The sequence below is a fragment of the Scomber scombrus genome, chromosome 6, assembly GCF_963691925.1.
Source record: "Scomber scombrus chromosome 6, fScoSco1.1, whole genome shotgun sequence".
In the NCBI taxonomy this organism is placed as follows: Eukaryota; Metazoa; Chordata; class Actinopteri; order Scombriformes; family Scombridae; genus Scomber; species Scomber scombrus.
The window spans coordinates 15751184-15777903 of NC_084975.1; the positions used below are offsets into that span (position 1 = coordinate 15751184).

The window sequence follows — 26720 nt, forward strand, 5'->3', positions numbered from 1 at the left end:
TTTACAAACAGGCCAAGAAGAAGACAATGAATAACTTCCGGGCCACGGAAATTGGAAAAATTAAATATCAAAAACAAATTCGTCCCTGAGGCCGTTTTGTTAATTTTCCTTATTTGACCTGAGACTAAAAAGTCCGAGAAACAAAGTGTAAGTTCCTTTTTATATCACATTCTTAAACAAATAATGAAATAAGACTTTTTTTTAATTTTTTTTATTTTGGATCCTCAAACGAAATCAAATAAAAATCCAATGACCAAAACATACCCTTTTTTGTCAGTTAAAATTCAGCAGAATACACTATACTCTCTTGTACACTGGGTGGCGGTGTGCACTTTAAAGTTGTCTAAATAGAGAGAAGAAGAAGAAGAATACACTATACTCTCTTGTACACTGGGTGGCGGTATGCACTTTAAAGTTATTTTAGGAGAGAGAAGAAGAAGATATCGCTTCATCCCTTATATTCATGATTCATTCGTACTTCCATTAAGGTTGTATGCATGTGTTTTGTGTCATCTGGGTTCAACATACTTAAGCTCTTTGTCGGTCTGTGTGTTAATATTTAGCTCGGATTTATATTTTTGTGTAACGTTGGTGATTAACATGTTTGTGAAACTACGCAGCTAGCAAGCTAAACGCAACGTAGCTAGTCAGCTAACTAATGTCATCTAACACCACATAAATTACAAATAAATATCGCTTAGTATTGGCTTATACCATGTTTATTATAATGGTAAGCTGGCAGTCAGCCAGCTGACACTAGTAATTTGACAAACTGCACTTTTAATGTTCATAGTGTGCAAGATCAGGTAGCACAGTTGAGTTGAAATTAATAATATATATATACTTTTACTTCACTTCAAATCTGTGCAATAGCAATATCAAACTCCGTTATATTATCACTCAATACCAATATTACTCTTTTACACAATTTTACGATTATTTTATTATATTTGTATTACTAGTTTTTTATTGCTGTTGTACTTATTTATTGTTCTTTATTCTTTTATATTGGCGCTCTTCATTTTTACTGTCCACTTTGCAGCAGCAATAATGCCAATTTCCCCATCATGGGACTAATAAAGGAATATATTATCTTAGCACGTGATTGAATAGCAAGTGTTTTTATAAGAGTCGTGCTGGTATTATAACTGTCACTTCATTTTCTTCCCCTCTGCATAGATATCGGGGTTATTGAGTTGCTCAGCACACTGCCCCTGAAATGTCTGGGCGTTTGTACGCCAGCATCCTCCAAAGAGCTTCAAGCTACACACAGACACTTTCTTCCAGTGCCCAACTCCAGGTTCATCTCCTGATTGTCTTTTCTGCTTAATCCAGACTATTATATTTTTATATTCTGCAGTATTTGTTTTCAGGCAAATCCTAATGTAGTTATAACTCATTTTGTTCTTGCAGTATTCCCATCTGGTAGTATCTCACCCTTTTCAACTGCGACCAGCCCAGCATTGTCACTTCTCATCCTGGGGAACCACCAGAACAGACCAGAGGTGCTGCAGGGGTGAGGAGTCAGGAACTCGATCTCAAAGCGGACGACATCTCTCAACTCGCCAGGATCTAGACTTCCAACTCGGCCAAGTTCAGATCAACAGCATTCTGCGATCTAATGAGCAGGTAATGTATACCACTTTGTCCTTCTTTGGTTTGATATTAAAATAAACAGTAAGCAAAGCATATTTTAAGGTGTATTGTATCTTATAAATCTGATTTTCGTTTAGTATAACCTTGCAGGGTCTACAGAATGTGCTGCAGACCAAGTTGGGCTTGGTTGTTGGCCAGGGGGAAATGCTGGTTACTAGTTGAACAATAGCTGGCTACTACTAAGCATGTTTTCATCTGTGTCTCAGTCTGTGAGTGTGCCAGAGTTTGATGGCAGGGGACTCAGTGCTGTGAGAAAGTTTGAGAGCAACCAACTAGCTGCCAACACTCCTAATGAGGATCGTCGTAGTGCAGCCACCTGCCTACAGGTAAGCATCCTATCTTCTCTCCCTATTTTTCCACCTTACTTCTCGATGTCTCCCTTCCTGTAAAATAAATGTCCTTCTTTTTTTTTTCCAATCCCCAACACACCCGTCACATAAAAAGTCAAAGGGCATGCTCTTTGGAGTGTTTGACGGACATGGGGGCTGGGCGTGTGCCCAGGCTGTTAGTGAGCGGTTACTGTACTACACTGCAATTGCAATGATGCCAAAGCAGGGCCTGGAGGAGCTTGAGATGTGCATGGAGCATGGCAGACCTGTTCCTCCCATCTTGCAGTGGTACAAACACCATGCAGACTTTAACTATCGGGACTCTGCTTCACTCTACATTGACCACCTCAGAGTCTTCTGGCAGGATTTACTGGACAGTGAGGAACATGACGAAGGCATGTGGTATGTACAAAAATATGTGTATTTCTGGCAGACTTAACCAAGTTCTTTGAGTTGTGTTTTTAAAATTCTGAAGAATTTCATCTGGTCTTGTTTTTTTGTTTTTTTCTTATCGTTATTTTCCTTATGTCCTTGCTAGGGATATGCATGAGCCCATTTTTTCATGGTCGACTAGTCGGCGGGTATAGTCGACGACTAATCGAATAGTCGCTGCATGCCGACATTCACAGGGCTGAATAGATGATGCGTCAAAAAAATAACTTTCAATATTCATAATAAACAACAAGCTTTAGGTGATCGTATATATATTTATTTACCCTTCATTTCTTCACAGAAACATGAATTAAGCGAACGTGCTAATAAGCGGTAACACAGAGCTATAGGAACGCTTTGCTCTCACACGCGCTGCATTTATAGTCACACAATTACACACGCAGTCACTCTCTAGTGCACGCTCTTGCTCGTTTACTCCAGATTCCGGGAGATTATGTCTCATTTGCGGGTGTCAGGGAGCCGCTATCAATATGCGGAAGACTCCCGGAACTTCCGGGAGAGTTGGGATGTCTGATGTTGGTGACATTGTCGTGACAATTGCCGGTACTATCTCTGTTAATCCCCATTCATTTATTGCCTCCGTCAAGAAGTTTGCTTCGGTTGCCATGTTGTTGTTGTTTGGTCGAGTGCAGCCTCCAACCCTAACGCCAATCAATCAAAGGTGTTGCTCACTGCGCCCCCACTGGTCAGGGGCTTGAATCGATTCAGAGGATTTAAAATATATTGCAATGCATTGATGAATCGATATTTTCGTAATAATTCGAGTTAAATATGTTTTTTATATAGAAACAACAGCATGTCCACATGTGAAGGTAGGAGACAGAGTCTGTTTACCAGAACACCTGCTGCAGAAAAAACCCTCTTGGCGTGGACAGAGGTGGCACGGGTGGCAACTCTCGATTAAAGTTTTTCAATGGAAAAGAAACAAAAAACAAATAAACGAACACAGCGCAAATGTCGACTTTAATCCTCAGGAACGACTAATCGATTCGGTTTTAATGACCCATCCCTAGTCCTTGCATGTTCACATACATTATAGCAAATTATATAAATGTGAACTGTAACCTAAACTGGTCTTAAGGTAATTGTATTGTATGTAAGGTAACACATATTTTTCAGAAGACATGACGTCAGAATAAAATAGAATAAAACCTCTTTAAAAACAAACCAAAAAATAACCATAACCTTGCTCTCACATATCATTTAACTTCTTATGCTTTTTCAAAGCAGTGAAGCAGGCTGCTGTCAACTTAAAATCAAAGTTGCTGAATGTCTCTGAACAATATTGAATGCCCTTAAGTCTTGTGACTTTACTATTCTATTTGATTTGATTCTGCACACTCATTAAAAAAATATTTTTTAAAATAGAACGGTGTTAACATTTAATCTTAACCTATTTTAATACAATCCAAACTGTGCTTAGAGGGAATTATTTTCACCGGATATCATAACCGAAGAGATAAATATGTCAGACTTTAACAGATTTTCCGGTTATATCAGAATTTACTTATGTAAATAACACATTTTTATTTTACATCCCTCTTTCATTTACCTTCTATTTTAGTCCTCCGGATGCCCTGGACCGTGCTTTTAAACGGCTTGATGCTGATATCTCCTTGGAGGCTCAAGTCCCCCTTTCCAATGACCTGATGAAAAGCACAGCCATCCAGGTGATAATGTCAACCTTCCTTTACTGCTGCTATGGTGTCTTTATACAATACTGTATGTTGATACACATGCATCATTATCTCTTCAGGTTGCGTTTGCCGGTTGCACAGCCTGTGTGGCTCATATTGGCACAGATGGGATCCATATGGCCAATGCTGGCGACTGCCGAGCGGTGCTGGGGGTGCAGGAGGAGGACGGCTCTTGGAGTGCTCTGCCCCTTTCCAAGGATCACAACACACTGAACCAGGCTGAGGTGGAGCGGATCATAGCCCAGCACCCACCCTCAGAGAGAGACACAGTGATCACAGACGAGAGACTTCTTGGGGTGAGATGAGTTCATTGCATAATTCTTAGCAGGCACTGTAAAATGGATACATGTAGAAAATAAGTCACTTGTTCTATCATTGTTTTGTGCCGTCAGGTTTTGATGCCATTGCGTGCGTTTGGAGATGTGAGATTCAAGTGGAGCCGTGAATTGCAGCAGAGCATTTTAAACAGCCTGGAATCTGGAGTGGACCTCGACTCTCTTAACCTGTATCACTACACTCTGCCTAACTATCTTACTCCACCCTACCTTGACGTGGCACCAGATATAACGTATCACAAGCTGAGACCTAAAGACCGCTTTCTGATCCTCGGCACTGATGGGTTGTGGGATGAATTAAGGAGTGAGGATGCTGTACGACTTGTTGGAGAGCACCTTAGTGGGATTCACCTACAGGTTTGTCTGTTGAGGGAAACTGAAATATATTGTTATTCCTTTGTCAGTACACATCTTTTATACAGACCAGACCTCAGTTTCTTCTGTTTTTATCTAATAAACCTCAAGTGTTAACAATAAAGTGGTGCTTTCTAGATATCACATTTGATGTTTAAAACTCCTGTTGTCCTTTGTTTTTCCCCAGGCTCCAGTATCACCATCTGAGAAGCAGCTGAAACTGGGTCAGATGCATGAAGTCTTGCAGAAACGCAGAGCCCGTGCCTCTCCTGTTCGAGACACCAATGCTGCCACACACCTCATCAGACATGCTCTTGGCACAGGGGAGTATGGAGAACTGTGTCAGGAGAGACTGGCGTCTATGCTCGCTCTGCCAGAGGACCTGGCTCGAATGTACAGAGACGATATCACAGCTACTGTGGTGTATCTGAACTCTGACCTGGCCAAACCTCACTATAGCTAACAAAAGCTTATTCACAACTAGGGATGCAGCGATTAAGTGATTTCACTATTAACTGCGCTTTAAAACGTCAGAGTTTTGTAACGGTAAAGGCTCAGCTATTCCAAGTGTTTTTATTCTCACTCTCAGAAAGGGACATTATGCAATGTTCACTAGACAGTTATGTGCATAGTTACAACTGGCAGACTACCTGATGCACCAGCTTAAAATACCATGCTACAACACATTTATTTATGCAAAGTTACAAATGTTTTCATGAGAGTGACTAGCTAGTTAGCAGCTAGTTAGCTAAAGGAGACGAGAAGTGTTCTGGCAGTGGCTGAGGGACTCAACATTGAAGCGTTATGTTCACCAAAACGCTTTAAATCATCAGTGTGCAAGTACTTTGGATACATAAAGAATGGCCAGGGGCTTGTTCAAGATGACAGTCGAATTTGTAAAATTTGCCAAAGAAAAGTCCCTGCTAAAGGATCCAACATCTCAAACCCTACACTGCCATATTTGTACTATACTGCTCAAGTGAAGGAAATACACTATGTAATAGCTAACTAAGAAAATAATTATATTTGTGGCAAGTTACTTAATAAAACACTGAGTTGGCAGGGACTTAAATATAAATGTGTCACTTTCAATCAACAAAGTAGTGGTGAGTTAAGAGTTGAGCTTTCAGTAAAGGGTTGAAACGACAGGGAAATGATCGAGGCAATTTTTCTTGAATCAAAGCTTAATTTAATTCATTTCATTCGCATTATATAACATGCTCTGCTTGTGTTTTACATGGATGGTTATTACTGACGCCCATGCGTCACTCGCTACGTCGCGATTGACACAGAGAGTTATAACTGGAAAGTGCTTGCAGCATCTAGTCGGGGGCGACACGGGGCCATCGGTTTTCTATCGCTTATTTGCACGTCATGTCTTCTTTTTATAATGTCACCGTCTGGATCATGAACCTTGTTGTTCTAGTTAGTGAACTAGCAGCTTCAACCTGCTGAGATCTCACAGTCAGAAGTGGGAGATGAAGAGAAGAGCAGGGAGGTTGACCTCTGGTCTCTACACTTAAAGCCTGAGGCAGGAGGAGCAGGGGAATCTAGTGCACTTCATTTGTACGGTAGCTTAATGATGCAAAAATTCAAATCAGCCAAACTAAAAGTATGTAAGTTCATATATTTGTTTCAGAAGGTACTGAAGTGAAATGCACTAAATGGGTTTAATTTTAATTTTATAAAGGAATGCCCAGGAATAAAACCCAATTGAAATTAATGGCATGCCATTTTGGTGAGGGTTCATTTCTAAACAGTGCAATGCTCCTTTTCCTGCTTTGTTGCAATCATTTACATCCATACATACATTTTAAAAAATCACAACATAAAGAAACAACATTTCCTCAGGCCGCATCTAAAATTTGATTAATTATTAACATAGATTATTTAAAATGCATTTAAAAAAGGCATGGATAACAGTTTATAATAAAAACACTTAAGTTCATTACCTACATTAGTTATATTTTCCCCTGGGGGATCAATACAGTTCATCTTAATTTTCTATTTATGATAATAATTTTATTAAGTATATTTTATGTATTAGAAATCAACTAAAGTGATTACTACAACATCCAATCATAGTTCATTTTTTCATGGTTTACTTATTTTTATTTTTCTTATTCACTTTTAGCCTAAGACTACCTCTGCTACTGCTGCAGTATTCATCTGTAGTATTGTGAAATAAAAACAGATTATAATCGCATCATCTAAATCAATAATCGTTGCATCCCTATTCACAATGCTGGACAGCAGTTCTGTCCAGATCATAGTCAACATCTCTTCCAGTAGCTGTTTTCTGGATATTTTTACAGACATTTGGTGATTATTAAAACCTGTTACAACAAATTTACACTTATTTGTAAATGAAAGGACAGTTTTCAGTATTGCACTTTGTACCGGCTTTTTTATTATTAATTTCACTTCATACAGGTCATATATTCATAATTGTAGGATTTATCAGATTATATGAAGAAGTGGTCTCACTACCAGCAAAAGAGCACATGGTGCAGTGTATTCCTGAGCTGCATGTTAAAAGTGAAATTCATGCACAAGTTGCACACATTCAGTTTGTTCTTTGTCTGCATTTTTGTTTTCATTTTTCTTGCAATATCACATTCATCTGTGGCATCTTTTTCTGTTTACTTAGCAGATTATTTTACTCATGTACACTGTGAAGTATTATTTTAATGTCATGTAAATGTGCTGTCTTTTTTGTGATCATAACATATTTAAACTGGCACTTCACTCACTGGAATAAAGATGCAATTTAACTACAGAGAGGTTATTTTCTTTTGCTCATGTGTTGTAAATTGTGTGTTGGATCAAAAAGTGATTTTAATACACAGATTAGTTGCAACTTTTTAAGACGACTTAGTAAGAAAAGACAATAACATTGAATTTGGCCAAGAGTGTCTGACGCTGTGACGTGGGTCTAAAGCTGTGTGGGAAACAGAGTTTTCAAAATAAACTGGTGTAACTTGTAGTTGCTGAGGGTCATGAGAGCCAATTTGATCCTCAAATGTTGTGTAAACAGTTGGGCGATCCTCAGGGAAATTTTTTTGCCCATTACCGTCTAATTATCTTGTAAACAATTCCAGTGAAGATAATGAATTTTTAAAACAAATTTGATATGTTTCATCTGCATGTCTTTCAGTGTCACCTCTGCCCCCCCCCCAACTCTTCACTGACAAAATAACAACTACTCAGCATCAGTAGTAGTAGTAGTGTAGAGCAGAGTGGAGACACATACTAACTGTAGCTGCAGGCCGTTTAAGAGCAATTACTCATAGAACATGAGTCTGGAAGATGAAGCATTAAAAATCACACAAACTGAGGAACACTGAAGGTGAAAAACTCAACAGGAACATGTGGTAAATGCCAAAAACTTGGCAAACCAGAAAGAAGCAGAAGATCCAGTCTAGAGTGTCAGTCCATTGACAGTAGAGGATAACTCTGTCAGTTTGATTTTTCTTTATTTCTTTTGTGGTGGTACAACTTATTCATTCCTCCACAGTTAGAGAACAATCCTCATTGCTCAGCCAGGAAACAGTATTTGTCTTAGTATAGTGTATTTTTTTCTTCTTAAAAGCATTAGGTGTATGTCTGAAACCCAGTGCAATATACCACACAGTTAAATATTATTTACACTTCAATATGATACAACCGATGTTTGTTCTTCAGTGTTTGGCTGCTCAGGCTGCAGCAGGGATCCAGCCTCACTGCTTAAACAACAAAACCAACTGCTCAAACGCTGAAATCCTAAGAAGCAAACATCTTGAGGTAAATTTAGAAGTCATTTTGTAAGCCTGCTTTATTGATTTAATTTCAAGTAAATATCTGTATTGTCATGACTTATAGATGGGACTCCAGCAGCTCCCTGCTGTTGAGTTTCAACGTGTGTCTGGCAGTTTGAAACGGATGAAGACGGAGTGGGTTATTCCACCTGTTAATTTTCCAGAAAATACCAGGGGTCCTTTTCCAACACTCATAGTGAAGGTAAATACAGCAGTAATAAACAGATGAAAATGGTCTTGATACATTTGTACTAAATGTATTTGATTCCAGCGAGTCAAATATCTTCATTATTGCACTTTAGATTAAATCAAGCAAAGATGAACAGGTGGCAATAATCTACAAGATCACCGGACCGGGGGTGCCCCCTGAGGGTGTTTTTACTGTCGAGCAATGATCTGGAGTGTTGCATGTGACCAAGCCACTGGAAAAGGAGAAAACAGCCAAATACAGCGTAAGTAAAACAAAGAATAATCTCACTTTTGACAGATAATCCCTGTCTCAATCCTTATGCACCATTCAGTTTTATTGGAATACTGTATGTGTGGTGTTTGTTGCTACTGTTGTTGCTGAGAAGAAGGAGGAGGTCAGAGAAGGAGGTAAATGGTAAATGGAGGTAAATACATTTTTACTGGGGTGGCCGAGATGGGACACAAAGCTAGTGCGGGCTGGCCATGGCATAGCGAAGTTTAATACGTATACGTACGCAGCCAACTGCGGTTCGAATCCCTGTCCTTTGCTGCATGTCACATCCCCTCTCTCTCTCCCATGATTTCCTGCCTCGTCACTGTCAAATAAAGGTGTTTATGCTGGTAAAAAAATATATTCTTTAAAAAGTCATTTTTTAAATTCCATTTCCACCTATCACAGTCCTCAAGTATATCTGGTTATTTTAACATGTCTATTTTTAATCAGTAATTATGTTCAGAATAGGGTACACATTTTCTAAGAGCCATTTCTTTGTAGTGGATTAAAGTCCTCATCTCTTCACAAGTTAGATTAGAGTAGTCATCAGCTCCTTTGACCTGTATTGTTACCTGTGTTTGCTTTACTAAATATATATATATATTTTTTTTACACTCACACAATCATACATATGTACATACATACATACGTGTGTGTGTATTTATGTATTATGCACATTTTATTATTGTTCTTCTGTGTTTTACAACCTTTTTAACTATTGTTCTGGTGTAGTGATGTTTCAGACTGTTGTAATTGTATAAGTGGAGTGACAAACAACTTGAATGTGAGCCTACATGGTAAATTCAAACTATCCAAGCATGACTTACCATCCTGTGCAGGGGGAGCTGGCTGCTCTTCATCACTACTGCTGTAGTGCTGCTGACTTGACTGGGCCTTTTCACTGCTGCTTGTAGAAGCTGTGGCTGGCTCTGATTCTTTTCTTTTTTGAAGAAGAAGCTCTTAATATCTCTGCTTCTCTTCATATTCTCTTAATATCCCTGGGGGAAATGTAATTCAATCACTCAATCAGTCAATTCACTTTGAAGTAATAGCTATAACTACAAACGCCAAGCAGGATCATTGTCAGATTGGGTTAGTATCAGTGTGCAAAAATACAGGTGTTCGTGGGGCTCTGGAACCCCTTAAATAACCGCTTTGACTCCATTAAAATGTCAAAAAGAAAGGAGGTGTCAACAATGTGCCTAATTATGTCTATTTATAGGATCTACAAAGTTATATTTTTACATAACTACCACTCTTCCCACTCACTTTTAATAACACAATTAACAGATATTGCATCTCAAGCATTTGTGGCATTTGAATGGAACAAATAAATAAGTCACAGCTTGTTCTGTTATAGCTACTTAAATCTAGACTGTCACACTATATTTCACACACTGGTTGGCCAAAAATATAACATTAGCTCTATTGAACACACACATCTGCAAAAAACACCCTCAGTCTTCAGTCCAGAAAACATCGTTTCATATTTCATGGCAGTATCCAAATAACAATTAAAAAAACAAAACGCTAACGTTAAATGCTTAACTTGGTTGGCAGGCTGCTAAGTTAGCTAGTGTAGTGTAGTTCGTCTTTTAGCTGCTACTTAGTGCTGGATAAAGTTTTCCTACACATTCAGAGGGAAATACGATATAACTAAACATTAAATTACCATACCTCTCAATCAAGTCTTTATCGTTGTTGCATTGTTGACGTTGTCACTGTGACCGTCCTCCTGTTTCACGGACCAGCAGCAGGTGCAGCGCGCTCATCTCATTGGTCAACTGACCTGCATGGCCAAACGTCCGCTGAGCAGAAATCAGTTCTCACAGCCTCAGTACGACCATTACTGTGTTAGTTAAAAATGTAAAACTGGCCCTAAATCAGTTGATCAGCTGTCATCATTGATTGACAGCATTTCTCTTGTTTCTTGTGTCGACGAACTTGACCAACTACCTATCAGATCTGGGGTGGCCACAGGGGTGGCCAATGAGCTTTCAGGGGTGGCCCCGGCCACCCCAGCCCACCCCCAGAATCGCCTTTGACTTATATCGCGCCTTTCTAGTCTTTTCGACCACTCAAAGCGCTTTACACTACAACTCATTCACCCCATTCACACACATTCATACACTGATGGCAGGCAGCTACCACGCAGGGTGCCAACCTGCACATCAGGAGGAAGCTAACCATTCACTCGCATTCATACACCGTTGGCACAGCAACGGGAGCAATTAGGGGTTAAGTCTTGCCCAAAGACACATCGACATGTAGACTGGAGGAGCCGGGAATCGAACCTTCCAATTGGAGGACGACCGCTCTACCTCCTGAGCCACAGCCGCCCCTCTTCTTGAAGATGAACCCAGAGACAACATCTTCTATTACAATGAGGAGGGAGGAGGTGAAGACGAGCAGAAGGGGGTAGAGAGGAGTAGAGATTTAGGGTAATAGACGTAAAATTGTGACATTGTGACATTATGACAACAGGACATCTCTGCTGACAGTCTATGTTGTTTGCTTAAATTGATTTATAGAAGTAGTCTATCTGTCTACACAGGACAGGGATTGAAGTTGTACAATCCTCGCTTTGTTTTACCTGGACTAATTTGACCTCCTATAGGATTTTTTTTTTAAATGCCATGAATGCAAAAGGCCAGAAGTTACTCAACAAGTTACTTACTGTGATTCATAGCAAGGCAGTGGATTAAATTATTTAACAATGTGGGAATTGATTGGTTGGCGATACTGTGTTAGCGATGCATTAAGAATCAGATAAGACAGAAGACAGGGAGGGCAAATCAGGTGAAACACACACAGACGCACGCACTAGCACGCACGCACACACGCAAGCACACACGCACACAAGCACACACACACACACACACACACACACACACACACACACACACACACACACACACACACACACACACATACAGCTGACATGCTGTGGTAATGATTACATTAGATTACCCTGATTACTCTGAAACTTAAACCCAATGAGTAATGCGAAAAGAGACACATTTTTATGATGTTACTCATATAATAATACTTATTTTATATCATATTTGTGTTAGTGTTTGAAATGGTTCATTTTTTAAATCTTTTTATTTATGTATTTATTTGCAGGAATATGACCTGAGTCAACTCCACAGTGGGCTGGATAACCATCCTGCGGTGTAACATGACATTTATAAATTAGCCAAATTTCTGTCTATCTTCCCACAGTTTTGTATGACCTCTTTCTGCTGTGCTTTCTGTTTTTTCAGACTTGGTAGTCGTCATATTTAATTGTATATGTGTCCAAAGCTTACTTTGTGATTGTTTCCATGATGTAATAATAGTATTGCTCATCTTTCCTGCCAAAATGTAATTGCATAAATAAAAGTATACATCATTCTCTCAGTAATGATATTAAGCAACAACTTCAGTCACATAGGTTACTGGAATTCTCAGTTATGCCTAATTCAAAGCTGATTCACATAAATGTTACAGTGGACAGTATGTGGAAAAGTGATTGTTTGGTGTGTAGGTTGCTGGCTGTGCAAATGAGACATTCAATTACAACTGAGAATAAAGGCTACTCTTTCCTTGATCAGCATATAATGTGGAGTTCCTCAAAGCTCAATCTTAGGTCATGTCCTTTTTTCCTATTTGTATTCTCTTACTTGGTCATATTATCTGTAAGTACAGTATCTCTTTCTATTGCTATATAAATAAGATGAGACAAAGATATGATATTCTGTACAGTTTACTGTATCTTTGACAGTCACAGGACTCTGAAGGAATTTCAAAATTATATAAAATACTGGTTGTCACAAGCAGTGTTGCTGTTTAATATGTTTAACATGGTTTTGTAACTGTTTGCTTTTGTTCGTTATATTTTATAATGGGGTTTTTCTTTCATTTATTTTTATTGTCATTTTACATACTTATAAAAGAGTGTGTTAAGGCTGTGTTTCACAAATTAAGTTTGTTTCTCTTGGTAAACTCAATGAAGTTGTGTCATTTTTATATAAACTTTGTGTTTTGGGTCTCATTCCATACAAATGATGGTGTGATGAAGTGTTATGTTTAAAAGATATGGCTTTAGAGAGAGAGAAAGTGAGATTGGGTTATAGAACTAGGAAAGAAAATATAATCTGAACCCAGCTCAAAAATGAAACCAGTGCTCAAATGACATGGTACGCCTTGTCTACAAGCTGATAAGATCTTTTAGTTGTGACCAACATTGTCCATGAATCACTTACTTCAGAGTGGACTTAAACCTTTCACTATCAACCAACTCATGCAAACTTTGACCCCACTGAACTGACTGCACTAAAGAATGACAGCAGCAGTGAGACTGATCTCTAATGTTTTTTATTTTAGTTACATGACATTTTCTTTTGATATGAGGGCCTGTGGATAAATAAGTTAAATCTTTACAACCTGTGGGGAAGGTAAGCAACAAAACTGACATACAGTAGAATAAAATCAAGTATGAAATCTGAGTCAAAGTTATGTGTGTTTGACTGATTTCCACGCAGGAGTAATATATGGATGAGGCTTTTTCAACATCTGGTTTGTTTTCCTACAAGTTACCTTGTTGTCTTTTTCAACAGATGACGGAGAATATGTTTCAGGAGGGTCTATATCAGGTGTATTTTAAGGAGACCCACCCACTGACCACGGCTACCAATAATAAAGCCCTATGCAATGTGAGGATTCATCGTTGGTTCGGCACTGTGGTTAACACCAGACTTTTAGTCACTGGGGTGAGATTCTGCTTTGTTGCATTTGTTCAAACTGTTTGTCGCTTTTTTTTTTGTCTGCCTGGCATCTTACCATATGTTTTCCCTCAGGTGGGGCAGATCCTCAGTGCCTTAGCTTGCATACTAACCACAGTCACTCATGCATGTGTGAGCTACAACTGCGCTGTCTCTATGACAACACCTGTGTGGTCAAGCCTATTTGTGAGTCCATATCAGTAATAGTACAAATCTTTCAGTCATCTCAGGTGTCAAAGTCTGGGTTATAACTGTTTGTTTTGTTACAGTATGTGGCTGCTGGGTGTCTGACAATAGAGGTTCAGAGAAAAGCTAATAAATTAAAGGTAAATGGTTTATGTATTAGTTTCTAATGCAACATTTTTGCTTACATCAGCAACTAATTATGCATTAATTTTGAACAGATCATCACGCTGGTTAGTCTGAACCTCTTTAGTCTACTGTTTGGATTCTCTGCTATTCTGGCCATCAGCCTAATTTCTCAACAACCAGCTGCACTAAACACAAACCAACAGGTAATTCTTCATTTTTATAAATTATATTTACATTAATTTATAAAATAGATATATAATAAAGAGATTCTTTTCTCAAAGGATCCACCCGTATGTACAGACAGTACATTTGTAAGTATTATGAAAAGCTTTATTCAGTGTCTAGTTTTGTATAGTGAATGTGTGCCATAAATTAATACTTTCTTAGCTGTGTGTGAACTGTCCTCCTATTGACTCCTTACCACTAGCGTGCCGGTTCAATTGTTGCGAAGGGGACCTCCATAGCATTCACTGCACTGTGTTTGCTGCTCTCAGTCTACACACTCTTCCTGTCCTGGAGAGGCCTGCGTCGCTACAGTTCTCCCCATATTCAAGCATACAGCCGCATCTCACAGGTAAATATGGCAGGATAGGGGGGTGAACTCAAGTTCACTGTGAACTTGAGTGTTTTGGGCATTTCCATTTCAAAAGATTTCTGGTTTGTATAGTCAGGAATACAGTTAACTGTGTTAGCTGATTTTGGGTGATGATGGATGTTGAAATGTTTTGTGGGGTCTTGCTCTTTAATCACACTTCCAGTGAAATAAATCAGAAATGCCACAATTACATAACATGACATTCAGTGTAATTTGTTGGATTTAATGAGATATGAATGTTTTCTTGCTCTGTTTTCGGCACAGGATCCAGATGACACCAATGAGCCTCTGCTGGAACAGGTGGAATATAGTCTGTGAACCTTAACAACCTGAAATATCCATTTAGAGTCACTGTACTGTATATATCAATTAAAAAATACTTGCGGCCTGGAGTAGAGCCACTCGATGCACTCCTATTTTTGTAAAGTCAGTTACTGTTATTGACCAATGTCTGTATCAACTATTTAAAAAAATCTTTAGGATATCACATGACAAGTGACTCAGTATCACTTCCCCTTTAGGATTCTCAAAAAACTTGAAATTCACTTACTCACACATAATGAAGAAGTATGTCAGCAAATTTTTGTGGTTGATTGTTATATTCTGTTCATTTGACATATTAAAAGTAAACCATTAACAGCGTGGTAATAAACGGTTTCCTTTTTTCCTGCAGTACTGCTCTGTGGTCAACAGTAGATGGTAGCATTTCTTGTGTTTTTTTATGTTGTAGTTCATTCTGAAACCGATCAATCCCCAGTGTTCATGAAACAATAGAGGATTGAATTGTTTCACTTCAGATGCCAAATATAAACATTGTCAGGAGCAGGGAGGCCTCTTATTGTGTGAGAACACGCAAAATTATTGGCAAGTGTGATTTCATGTTCTCTTTTAGTAAGCACACATAGATCTCTTCAATTCTTGTACAGATCCTAATTTTCAGAGCAGATACTTTCATTTAACTAAGTGAACATGTCTACTACCCTTACCTTGGACTAAACCTAATTCTAACCTTGAGTCTAAAACTAAGTCCTGGCCCTAAAACTATCACTTGATGGACCAAACAAAATGTCCTAATGTTGAAAAAATGTCTTCATTCTCAAGGTTTAAAACCAGGCCCCAAGGAGACAGACGTCCAAGAGTGCACTGAATACACATACGGTGAAGGGTGTGGTGTGTATGAGTATTTAAATGATGGAGGATTTCATTAAAAATATAAAGCAAGGTCATACACCACCCCTTAAGCAGGCACACACACACACACACACACACACACACACACACACACACACACACACACACACACACACACACACAAACATGCACAAGTGTAAAAGAAAAAAATCACAGAGGAGTGAGTTTCTCACGGCATGTCTGGCTAACAGCTTCCAGCTGTTGCCTGGTTGGGAGAGCTGCTATGGGAACACAGTGAGTACAAAGACTAACATGTGATTCATTAGTAAACGGACACAGAAGGAGAATGAAAGAAAGCAGGATGACAAGGTTGGGTGTCCTCACAGAAACTGACAACTGATTGCTCTGGTAGAAACCTCTTTTCTATGTGGTAAAGCATCACAATTACTGTGTGTGTGGCTGTGTTCGAAGCCTGTGAAGCTAGTATTTCATGATATATGAGTGTTAAGTTTTAGTAGCTAAGCCCACATCTCCTGCCAGTACACTTGAATGATTCCATGCTGCATTTGCACAATAAGGGAATGTTCAGTTGGCAGCTAACCATATGAAATACAAAATGTATGAAAAAAATAACCTCCTTAAGTGCTTACAGTATGTGCAGCTGTTTAGTGTCTGCAGTTGGTGATGAGTAATATCTTTAATGTTTGGAGTGTATCTTCCTTTTGATTCCACAGGAAATCCACTTCTTCCTTCTTGAGGGGGAGGGGATAAGAGGGAAGTGACTGAGGTCTGGATGTGATGACAAGAGAGTGAGTGTGTCGGAGGAGTGGAAGTGGTGACTACATGCGGGGACTCCCTTTGATAAGGTTGACTGATACGCAGACCTTTCAGCACAATGAAGTGGTGGCATTTGAAGTGAGACACTTGGGAGTGAATACATGACAATTTTTTGTTTTAAAGACAATAGAAAAATAAAAAGACAAAGGCATAATCTTGAGAACATTCATCAATAATTTATTTTTCTTAATCTCAAGATCCACCACAGCATCTCAGGAAAATTCATCATCAGTTTCCAACAACACAGTTTTGAAAAATGTAAAGTTACTATACAAATTTTTTAATAGAAAAAAGAATAAATTAACTGTGGAATTCAGTTTTTTTAATCGAATCCACATTTTTTCTACAACACGTTTAATGTATTGTTACAGTTGAACAAAACTGATAAAATCAAGTTACATGCTCTATTGTCTGGTAGGGGACTGTTTTACAATTAAACTGTCTGTTAAAATAAGCTTCATTTTGCACATCTGGTATTGAATCTATTGATAACCATGAAGAGATGTCTAGATCCTACGTGACAAAGCAGTAACTGGTCATTCTGTAGCACCTGAAGGGGTTGTTACAATGTCAGAACTACAAAACAAACAAAACAATACTGGTTCATATAAAATGGAACATTGTTAAAACAATGAATGTGAATGTCAAAAACCCCACAAAACCACAGTGCCCCGCCGTACATACAGGAAAAGACTGATAAAAGAGTTAGTTCATTTCTCTTGGAGTATTACAAAAACCTCATACACGTCTATGGACGAGAAAATATGGTGTGTTTGGAACTACACAGGGAGGGGATGTCACACTTCATCACATTGGGCTCAGAGGTCAGAAATTTCCATAAGGTCACAAAATGGGACTTTCTGGGAGCAGGGTAACACTATGGACCGAGACATACTAATGTCATAGTTATGCTGAGTTATGTCTTTGGGGTTTTTATTTGTCACTGGATCGGCAGGTCATGCACGAGATTGTGTCTTTAGCACACAGACTATGAGCAAAGACTTTAAGAGAGCAAAGCAAAGTCAAACTTGTACTCTAGTAGGTGACTTGAACACACTATGAGATGGGAGCCAGGGAGCTCCAATCCTGGGTAAAGATTTCTTAAATTTGACTGTGCATGGTTGGATAACTCTTGGCCAGCCAGCCATGCAGGGAGTGGTCTAAACCTTCATACTAAAATTGTCTTAAAAAGTGGCTGATTAGGGCAACTTAAGTCAGTGTATAAAGGGAACACTTTAGAGGATAGGGTAGTTTGCGTACCAGTCCTCCAGTGCCACACAATCATGGTACACCACTTATCCAGACATGATGCTGCTATGAGACTGAACAAAAACATGTCCATTAGTCTCTAACAATGAGATGTGGAGCCTGACATGATATGAGTAAAGTTAACATCTGATGAATTCAGATTTTGTGCAACAAATAAACAGTGATAAACATGAATTCTTAAGTTAGGTGAAGATGAAGGAAAATAGATTTTGCCAAAACATGCAGAGTTCTGCCTCCTTCATACAAAACCAGGTGTGCTTTTCTAACCCTGTTCTGAACATTTGATTGTTGATTGGGGTGTGTGAGAGAAATTCTCTCCATTTTAGAATGTATAAGACATTTTTTCTCTGTTTCAGCTATGGCTTCTTGTCTTTCCTGACAGTTGGGTAGTAATTATTGTCAAGTTGAAATCCATCAGTTTCCATATACTACAAAAAGAGCGCTAACCTATGACACCTTGTTTGTGGTTTTACTTGTGTTTGTCTAGCTAGCCTTTATGCAATTTCATAAAACCCATCATTAAACTATTGAGAGCAGTAAATGAGATCATATGAAGTGTAGGTCCAGCCCTCACAGACACGGTTAATGTTGTGCTTTAAGAACAAAGTACGTCTGAATGATTCCTTCCACCCATGATGCCAAATTATAGGGTCTGTGGACTGTCTTATGGCTACTCTGCTTTGCTGCTGTTTTATACAATGGCTGTAGACGGCGAGGACTTAGAGGTGTCTGTAGCTTGATGAAGTGGCTTTTTCAGTGCTGAATTACAGTATAAATGTGAAGCACCTACATGTTTGGCACGGATAAATTTGTGTGTGCCTGTAAATACAAGTGTTAGGACTTTCACTGTGTGTGTGTGTGTGTGTGTGTGTGTGTGTGTGTGTGTGTGTGTGTATGTGTGTCTGTGTGTATGTATGTGTGTCTGTGTGTGGTCTGGCCAACACTGAGTAAAGTGTTCAGTCTGGATACTCCTGAAATACTAGACAGATGGACAGGGAGACAAGAAATCAGACAGTTAAAAGGGACTGATAGTTACTCAGCATGGGGAGAACTATTACAGAGGTGCGGACAGAGCAGGACAAGGAGAAATATTCCTGACAGAAAAGACAATTTACTATAGACTGAATGGCTTCAATGTCGAACTATAATTGACGCCAACAGCAAATCATGTTTTACTTTCAGGTGAAAAAAAATGAAGTGGTAAAAGCTGAGCTTCTTGTTCCAATATCATAATTACAGCCAAAATGAAATTTTGCAGTAATTGTGACTGGATGTGGCCATGTTAACGTTCACCCCAAGCCCCCCTACACCTGCTCAGGCAGGCTATGCCTCACAATCCACAATGTGGCCAACAGAAACTGTTGTGGATAAAGAAATTCTGTAAAGACCAAAGACATTAAATTAACATGAATGATGAAGTCACTGAAGTAAGCTTAGTGCCAAACCCACTAACCACAACTCTAAATTGTTCCTGTGACGCACTAATGATCCTTTACTCCAAGCATCACAAGGCAGAGAACATGGAAAAATGTCTACTTCTATTCACTCTGTAGATTCAAACCAGTTCATACGCTTTTACAATGTTTGTTATTGCTATAGTCCTCGCCGATATCCCAGATAGTGTCCCATCCTGATATTGTCCCTGTGATTTCCCTCGTATACAGTTGACTGACAGGGACACCAGCCCGGGGAACCTGGTGTGACCAGTCAATCCAGTAGTTGTCTTTGGTTGTGGGTTAAACTGAGATGAGGAATTTGTCATCTAAATATTTGTTGATCCAGATTTTTTGAAAAGTCTGTGTCATTTTCTCTCTTTTTAAAAAAAAATAAATATGCAGGGAGAAATAAACAAATAACAAGATGGGAGTAATGAAATCCAACACAGTTTAGTTGGACATGGAAATTGTTTTTTAAACTGGTGGCTCAAATCCAGCAGGTATCCTCTGATTGGGTGCAATGCACTGGATATAATAAGGTTGGGGACCAAAGGTGAGATTAGAAACAGGTCTTGGAATGGCCGACGTTGGGATGGTTGAGTTTGAGTTGTATGTTTAATATATTTCTGTGCTCTCTCTCCCCGTCACCTTCTCCACCATGTCCAGTTGCGTGTGTGCTGAGGGTGAGTAAAGAAGGGGCTCTGTGGTGCTGCAAGGCAACAGTTCAACAGCTGAGGTGGCATCTCTCAGTCCGTCCTGTGAAAACAGCCCTTGTCAGAGCCCAGCGAGTGTGTCCCTGTCCAGCTTAACTGTGATAGAAGGAGAGTAATAAAGATGTGGTGGGATGGATAGAGGGCAGGACTCAGGAGGAGGGAGGCTCATGTCCAGTCAGGGCAGGGTTTTTTGTAGGGCCTTATGGATGAGGTTGTTGGTTGTCAATGGGTAGTAGTGAGGGACAGTGGAAAGGGCAATGGGACTTTTCTGGGCCCTATAGGAAGGTCTTAGACCAGGGTTCCAGGTTTGGCCTTGTCGTGTCCGTACCACTGCACATCTGCCAGCTCTGAACACAAGGGGCTGTTGAGAAAACAGCTGTCACTGAAAGACCTGAGGAAGACAGGAGACCAGGATCAGTCTGAAAAAGGTACATTTATTCCAAATACTAACATCTATATGATTTCAAGTATTGATCTGCTGATAAGATTTTTTTTTGTTAAAGAATGCTCTCTGTTACAACACATACAGCACAAGGTGAAGTATTTTCATTAGTAAAACCCTCTGTAGGGAATGAGCCACAGTGAAGCCTCACAGTCAGAACACGGAGCAGAGCACATGCAGAGATCAGATACAGATACGGCCAGAGAGGGAATACATGACAGATACCTCCACCATCAACGAGCAAGAAATTATCAACCTTCCCATTGTCATCCCCCCACAGATGTACGTAAATATCTTGCATGTAAATTTGGCACATTGGCTGTCGCATTATATTTTTGCTACCAGGATTTTTTTCTTCTAAAATCTATGTTATGCTGCTGCTGTGTTTTCCCAACAGTTGCACTCTATGTTTAGACCACAGAGAGGCCGAGACCACAGACAGTACCTCTATGCATCAGAGCCGGGCTGAGGGGGAGACTGACAGACGTCCTCAGTAGGAGAGCTGTCTGCTGTGCCTCTAAACCAGGAGAGAGGACACACACACACACACACACACAAGGAAAGGAGGGTTAGTACAGAAAGAGAGAGTAACGTGAAGGAGGTGACAAAATTAGGGTGTGAGAAAATTTTCCGTAAGGATAAGGTGAGAGGAAGAAGAGTGAGGAAACAAGGAACAAAGATGCGGTGAGTTAAACATTAAGATAACAAACAGTAAAATAGGATGAAAAGTCAGGATGAAGATATAATTTGAGTACGAAGAAGGTTTAAAAATAACCCAAAACCACATAAAATCATCCTCTAGGATTAGTTCCACAGTGAAGAAGAACATCAGCCGACACAGATCCAACAGACAGTGAAAGCCTGTGAGCGTGTTACAGTTAGGTTTGGACAAAGATGGACAGGAAAACAGCTGAGGAACCAAGATGCAGTTTGTCCTGAATCAATGTAAATTCATAACCGGCTTCAGAGTTCCTGTCACCCTGTTGCGCTGTGTATTTGTGTGTCTCTTACCCGCTCTGCCAGTTGAGGATGTGCTGTGGGCTACAGGGGGGTGTGGGTGTGGCTGCGTGTTCACTGGAGGGCGTCATACTCCTCTGGCTGTGAGGGGATGCAGCTACGGGGAAAACGGACTGTTAGAGTTACTGAATGAGATACAACATGTGCAGCATGATACAAAAGAGAGACCAAGTAAATAAATGTACACATACAGAGAACAGAGCAAACACATAATAGAAACACAGCAGAGGACACAACAAAGTGAGGAGCAAAGGAATTTCAACTATGCTTCACATATTAGGTTAGGGGGATGTGGCCTTAGTGTCACGGACCATTTGCCTGCCACACAACAGTCACATGCTCCTATAATACACAAGCTTCAGTGGCACAGTAGGCAGAGTGTCAGTCTCATAATCTACAGGTCATGAGTTCAAGCCTCACATCAGACAGTGTCTTTTCCTAGGTATAGGGTGTGTATATATATGTATGCATAAAACTGAAAATACGAAATCAAAATTAAATCTAAAAAGCTCTGTTTGTCTATAGCCCATAGTAAAATAACCAGTCTACCCATTTACGTTATATAGAGACGGGCAAGGGTGAACACCAACATTTACTGAGGAAATGCAGTTTGTCTTTTATTTACATTTTTAAATCAACTTAAAATATAATACAATTTAATAATAAATGCTGAATGACCCTACTGACGTTTTGTTTTTGCTGTTATTGTATCAACCTTTAAAAATACACAAATACAGGTGTAGCTTATGCCTCGTTGGCGCGGTAGGCAGCGCGTCATTCTCATAATCTGAAGGTCGTGAGTTTGAGCCTCACACGGGGCACAACACGGGGCACAACTACAACTACAACTTTGAATCCAAATGTCCAGATATCCACAGACTCACAAAACAACCAGATTTTAATTTTAATGTGAAGGTTTAGTGACATACGATATTGATTTACACAGATTTTGCATAAGCCAGGATTGACATGTTATAGCAGCAGAGATGGGCAAGGGTTGATTTTCACCCAAATAATGAAAGTTCAGTTTGATATATAATGGTCAAAGTCTGAGAGTTCACTTACAAGTCCAGAATGTGGACAGCTGGATTTTGCCATATTCTCTTGTTAATTAGAAATTAACTAATTAAAAATTAAATTTAAATGTTGAATTACTCAGTGAGTTTTCCCAGTTATTGTTAGGAGCTCTGAACACACATAATATTACTAAACCATAAGCTTTGTTGGTGCAGTAGACAGAATATCTGTCACATAATTTAAAGCTTGTGGATTTGACCCTCACATGAGTCAGTAGATTCTGCCAGTTTACATTATTTGATCTTGCAAAGCCTCACACAGTGCAGTATATTTTTCCTGACCAAATCTCTGTTGTTTATTGTAAATGTTAAATTGATTTTGAATTGATTTCAGATTTAAAACAACTGCTGAATCATTATTACAATTCAGTTACTAGTCTTTTCCATTATAGTTCGAGAGCCACTGAAGCCACAAAAAAAAACAGATCATCACAGGCCTCGTTGGCGCAGTATGCAGTGTGTCAGTCTCATAATCTGAAGGTTGTGAGTTCGAGCCTCACACGGGGCAATGTGTTTTTTTTATTGGGACAGTTATTATTAAAACCTCTGAAAAGCTAAATAAACAGGGATATACTTTAATCCAGAACACAGGACTTGCTCTTAATCTTTACTCAGATGAGAATGGGTTCAAAGTTAACTGATGAAGACTCACCTGGTGAGCCCTTGGCGAGTGTTCCTACCCGACTCCCCCGACCATGTCCCAGAGTGCCTTGCTGTGACCCTGTCTCAGAGGAAGTCGATCCTGAATGTGAGTGACTTCTTTCCTTCAGGCTCCCTGACGACCTCTGGTACCAGCATCGCAACTCTTCAGACACAGCTGCCCTCCCCCCTCCTCCGCCTCCACCACCCTCTCGCCCCAATGACGGAGTCCGTACGATCTGGGAGCGGGACGGCGTGAGTCGACCGCTCCCTTCTCCTCCTTCCTCTCCTCCCCAGGCCTCCTTGTACAGTCCCCCGGCCGTGTAGGAGCTAGAGGTCTTGAACTGGGCCTTCACGCTGTAGTGGCCCTCCTGATCGCTCTCCAGGCTTCGCACCACCACCGGGTTGGGGCTGCCCTCCACGTACAGTGGGTACTCTTTGATGCGGTACTGGGAGGAGGGTTGGCTCTGGCTGTGGAGGTAGACTCCATGGTGTCCTCCTCCTATCCCACCTCCACCAGAGCCTCCACCAGAGCCGTTCTTAGCAGCCAGGTTTGGCATGGAGCCAGAGTTAGAGGACCCCAGATGACCTGCAGACCTGGAAATAGAACACATGCATCAACCTTATAGGACTGTTTATTTCTAAACAGAGTTATTACAAAATAAGAAGTGCCTTTTCTTGCCCCTCCACCCTTACCTGTGCCTTTGCCTCTGCCTCTGCCTCGCTTTGGAAGGTGAGTCCTCTCCCAGGGTAGAGTAGTTGGGATTGCTGCCAGGGGCCAGGGGTCCACCAGAGGGGTAGTAATGCTCTGAGCTGCTCTGGCTGGTGCAGGATGAGCAGTCATCCAATGGGTCAGAGCCATTGGAGCTACGTGTTGGGCCCAAGAAGAAGTCAGGGCTGCCCAGTGTGCCCAGGGTGTGTGGGTGTGTGTCGGCATCTGACACCAACAGTTTGCCCTGAGACTCAAGGCTAGAGCTGCGGTTCCTAAAGTGCTGAGCGAGACTGTGCAGACGTGTGGGACTGATGTCCACTGACCTGAAAAATGTTGAATGAGAAGGGCTGAGCTTGAAGAGATCTTCAGTATAAATGGAACTGTAAATCTAATAGCCAAGGGCCCAAGTGATTTTTTATACAAGACAAAACCTACTTGCACTTAGTTTAGATAATGCAAAAAGAGAGAAAGATTGAGGAAACACAGAAGAGGAAGCCCTTTTAGCCCATTCCAGTGGTCATGTACATAGAACCAGAAGTGGGAGCTATTACTGAACATTTCCTCAGCTAATCTGTGATGTTTGCCAAAGTAACACAAGTCTTGAATAACAAGTAAACAACTGATTATAAAGACTGACCTAGTGGAATGTACGTAATGTGGGGTCCTTGTCCTCAGGTCTGGGGTCGACGGCATGCTGGACTGAGAACTCCAGTGAGGAAGGCTCCTGATGGGGCTGTTCTGCAGAGAGTTACTCCCCCCTGCTTCAGCACTGCCGGAGCTTGGGAAACGCCTGTGACTTGACAGAGAGGCAAGTAAGAGCATTATTTAAAATAAATATGATTATTTATACTCCTTTCACATAGGCAATCTATGTATGATGTGCTGTTGATTTTAGTTGTAGAGTTAGATGAATTAGATGAATTTCACTTGAGATGACTAAACAATATTTTAAATGCAAATGTAGTTGTTTAGGTTGTGGGCAGCCTCACACATATACTACACTAAATAATACTTCAGACAAACTCCCTCATACCTGGAGTGAGAGGAGCGTTTCTTGATTTTTTCATAGGGCTCATCCAGTGATGATTCGCTCCACATTTTGGGTTTAATGGGCGATTTATCATAGTCAGAGCGTGTGTAGTGCAGGTGTCTCAGGCCATCCAGGGACTGCGGTGGAGGAGGCCGACTGTGAGATGGTGGCCGAGGGGGGAGGCCCTTGTGAGGTGATCCCACTGGGGAGAAGGTGGGAGTACCTGTAACTTGAGGATCATCTGGAACCAAGAAATGATTGGATTAATTAACACTCTTTGAGTCATTTAATTACCTTTTTATTATGAGGGAGCAGAGTTAATTAAGAAGTTAATATGACTCACCATCATCCAAGACCAGTGCATCAGACAGTGAACTGTCTTCAGAGCCAATATTGGCCTCTATAGGACAAACAAATGGTATAATTACAAAATATTGTTAAAGTTTCAGACTGTCAAAAAGCAACTAATTTGGAACTTGTCAGCTTTACTAGCCAATATGTGGATTTCTATTACTCCTCTAAACAGCATCTGTATGTGGACTCAAACTACAGTTCAAAGAAATAGAGATATGAGGACAAATTGATTTTCCTGTAGCAGTGGTTGGAGTATACTGGTACCTTCAATGATAAGTGACGCCCTCTGCGTAGGCTTCTTGCCAGATCGGACCCGGTACTCATTGATAGAGTTTTCAATTTCCTGGAGCTTCTTCAGTGCGTTCAGATAAGAAGTCTTCCTCTGTTTCTTCAGCTTCTTACTGCTCACATGAGGATCGCTGGCAAGACGCCTGGCTGCTTCCGTAATCTGGGACTGAATGGCAAACTCCCTCTCCAAACGCTCCAGCTCCTCTTCCTGAGATAAGCACACACACACAAACATAAGAGCAAATTCGAAGCAGCACAAGCACAGAAATACCGGCTTTGCTCGCAGTTTTAGAAACAAATACCTACACGTGCAATCCAAAAACAACAAGTGTTTCTTTTGCAGACACATATTCACACTGTAACTCTCCCATGCAACGTATTTGGACAAAGCCTTGCCAGAGAAAACACACTGCGGAAGTCATTTATCTGTGTTGCAGGCAGCTTCACATTTTCTCACCACTGAATATTCTCTATTGAGACACACTGCCCCCCAATAATAACAGCTCTCCATCAATCCATCCTCTCCTCCTTTACATTTCTCTAGGGATGTCTTAAACTTGGTACAAGTTTATTGCATAATATGTGTTTACTGCGCTGTGAAATGTGTATGTGTACACTGCAAAATATAGTATTGCTACTATTATGGTATCGTATAAACTTGTGACTGTGATTATAGACAAGGAAATAAACACATGTCAATCCTGTGACACACACTGTGACAGCCTGCTTGTAATGTGGGCATTCATATATGTGAGAACACACATGATTTCACTTCCCTCTGGAGGGACACAGTCATGATGTATTCACTTGGGTTGACATCTTACTGGGCTACCTCAGTTCTGAGGAATTCCTCTCACTCACAGTTCCTTCACACTACTGCTCAAGGGGCTTCTGTTTCTTTGTGTGAATGAGTTTGAGGAGTTGAGTATAGATTAAGAAACAACTTTCTGCTTGCAAGGCAGTTTAGTGATATTGTGTCCCTGCCTGGATCCTTTTCAAAGCATGCAACCTCAGCAGCA

General features: G+C 40.3%; 3 protein-coding genes and 1 long non-coding RNA gene across 9 annotated transcripts in view; 3 read left to right on the forward strand and 1 right to left on the reverse strand.

The window, feature by feature from the left end:
* The first annotated feature begins 424 nt into the window (after positions 1-424).
* Positions 425-7593, forward strand: pdp2 (putative pyruvate dehydrogenase phosphatase isoenzyme 2). Its single transcript, XM_062421407.1, has 9 exons — positions 425-488; positions 1180-1300; positions 1414-1629; positions 1863-1982; positions 2101-2387; positions 4003-4108; positions 4195-4431; positions 4528-4827; positions 5012-7593. The coding sequence occupies exons 2-9, from the start codon at positions 1220-1222 to the stop codon at positions 5285-5287; spliced, it is 1623 nt and encodes a 540-aa protein (XP_062277391.1). The 5' UTR covers positions 425-488; positions 1180-1219; the 3' UTR covers positions 5288-7593.
* A 3599-nt stretch (positions 7594-11192) lies between these two features.
* Positions 11193-12676, forward strand: LOC133982353 (uncharacterized). Its single transcript, XR_009925327.1, has 2 exons — positions 11193-11525; positions 12211-12676. It is a non-coding gene; the product is annotated as an uncharacterized LOC133982353 (long non-coding RNA).
* A 690-nt stretch (positions 12677-13366) lies between these two features.
* On the forward strand, positions 13367-15387 carry si:dkey-30c15.13 (uncharacterized protein LOC558731 homolog). Its single transcript, XM_062421137.1, has 7 exons — positions 13367-13523; positions 13686-13838; positions 13926-14036; positions 14120-14176; positions 14255-14365; positions 14590-14736; positions 15022-15387. Exons 2-7 carry the CDS (start codon positions 13686-13688, stop codon positions 15073-15075), a joined length of 633 nt encoding a protein of 210 aa, XP_062277121.1. The 5' UTR covers positions 13367-13523; the 3' UTR covers positions 15076-15387.
* A 1535-nt stretch (positions 15388-16922) lies between these two features.
* frmd4a (FERM domain containing 4A) overlaps positions 16923-26720 on the reverse strand; it is a 62023-nt gene continuing 52225 nt past the window's right edge. For 2 of the 6 annotated variants that reach the window (XM_062420561.1, XM_062420560.1), the window contains exons 17-25: positions 25678-25909; positions 25403-25459; positions 25063-25300; positions 24667-24825; positions 24014-24352; positions 23331-23914; positions 21597-21699; positions 21031-21102; positions 20396-20534 (exon numbers count right to left, since the gene is read on the reverse strand). In XM_062420561.1, the coding sequence (XP_062276545.1) occupies positions 21033-21102; positions 21597-21699; positions 23331-23914; positions 24014-24352; positions 24667-24825; positions 25063-25300; positions 25403-25459; positions 25678-25909 (1782 nt within the window). In that variant the 3' untranslated portion in view covers positions 20396-20534; positions 21031-21032. Of the gene's footprint in view, positions 20535-21030; positions 21103-21596; positions 21700-23330; positions 23915-24013; positions 24353-24666; positions 24826-25062; positions 25301-25402; positions 25460-25677; positions 25910-26720 lie in introns of all 6 variants that reach the window. The other 4 variants (XM_062420562.1, XM_062420559.1, XM_062420558.1 and 1 more) reach the window with 2 other exon arrangements.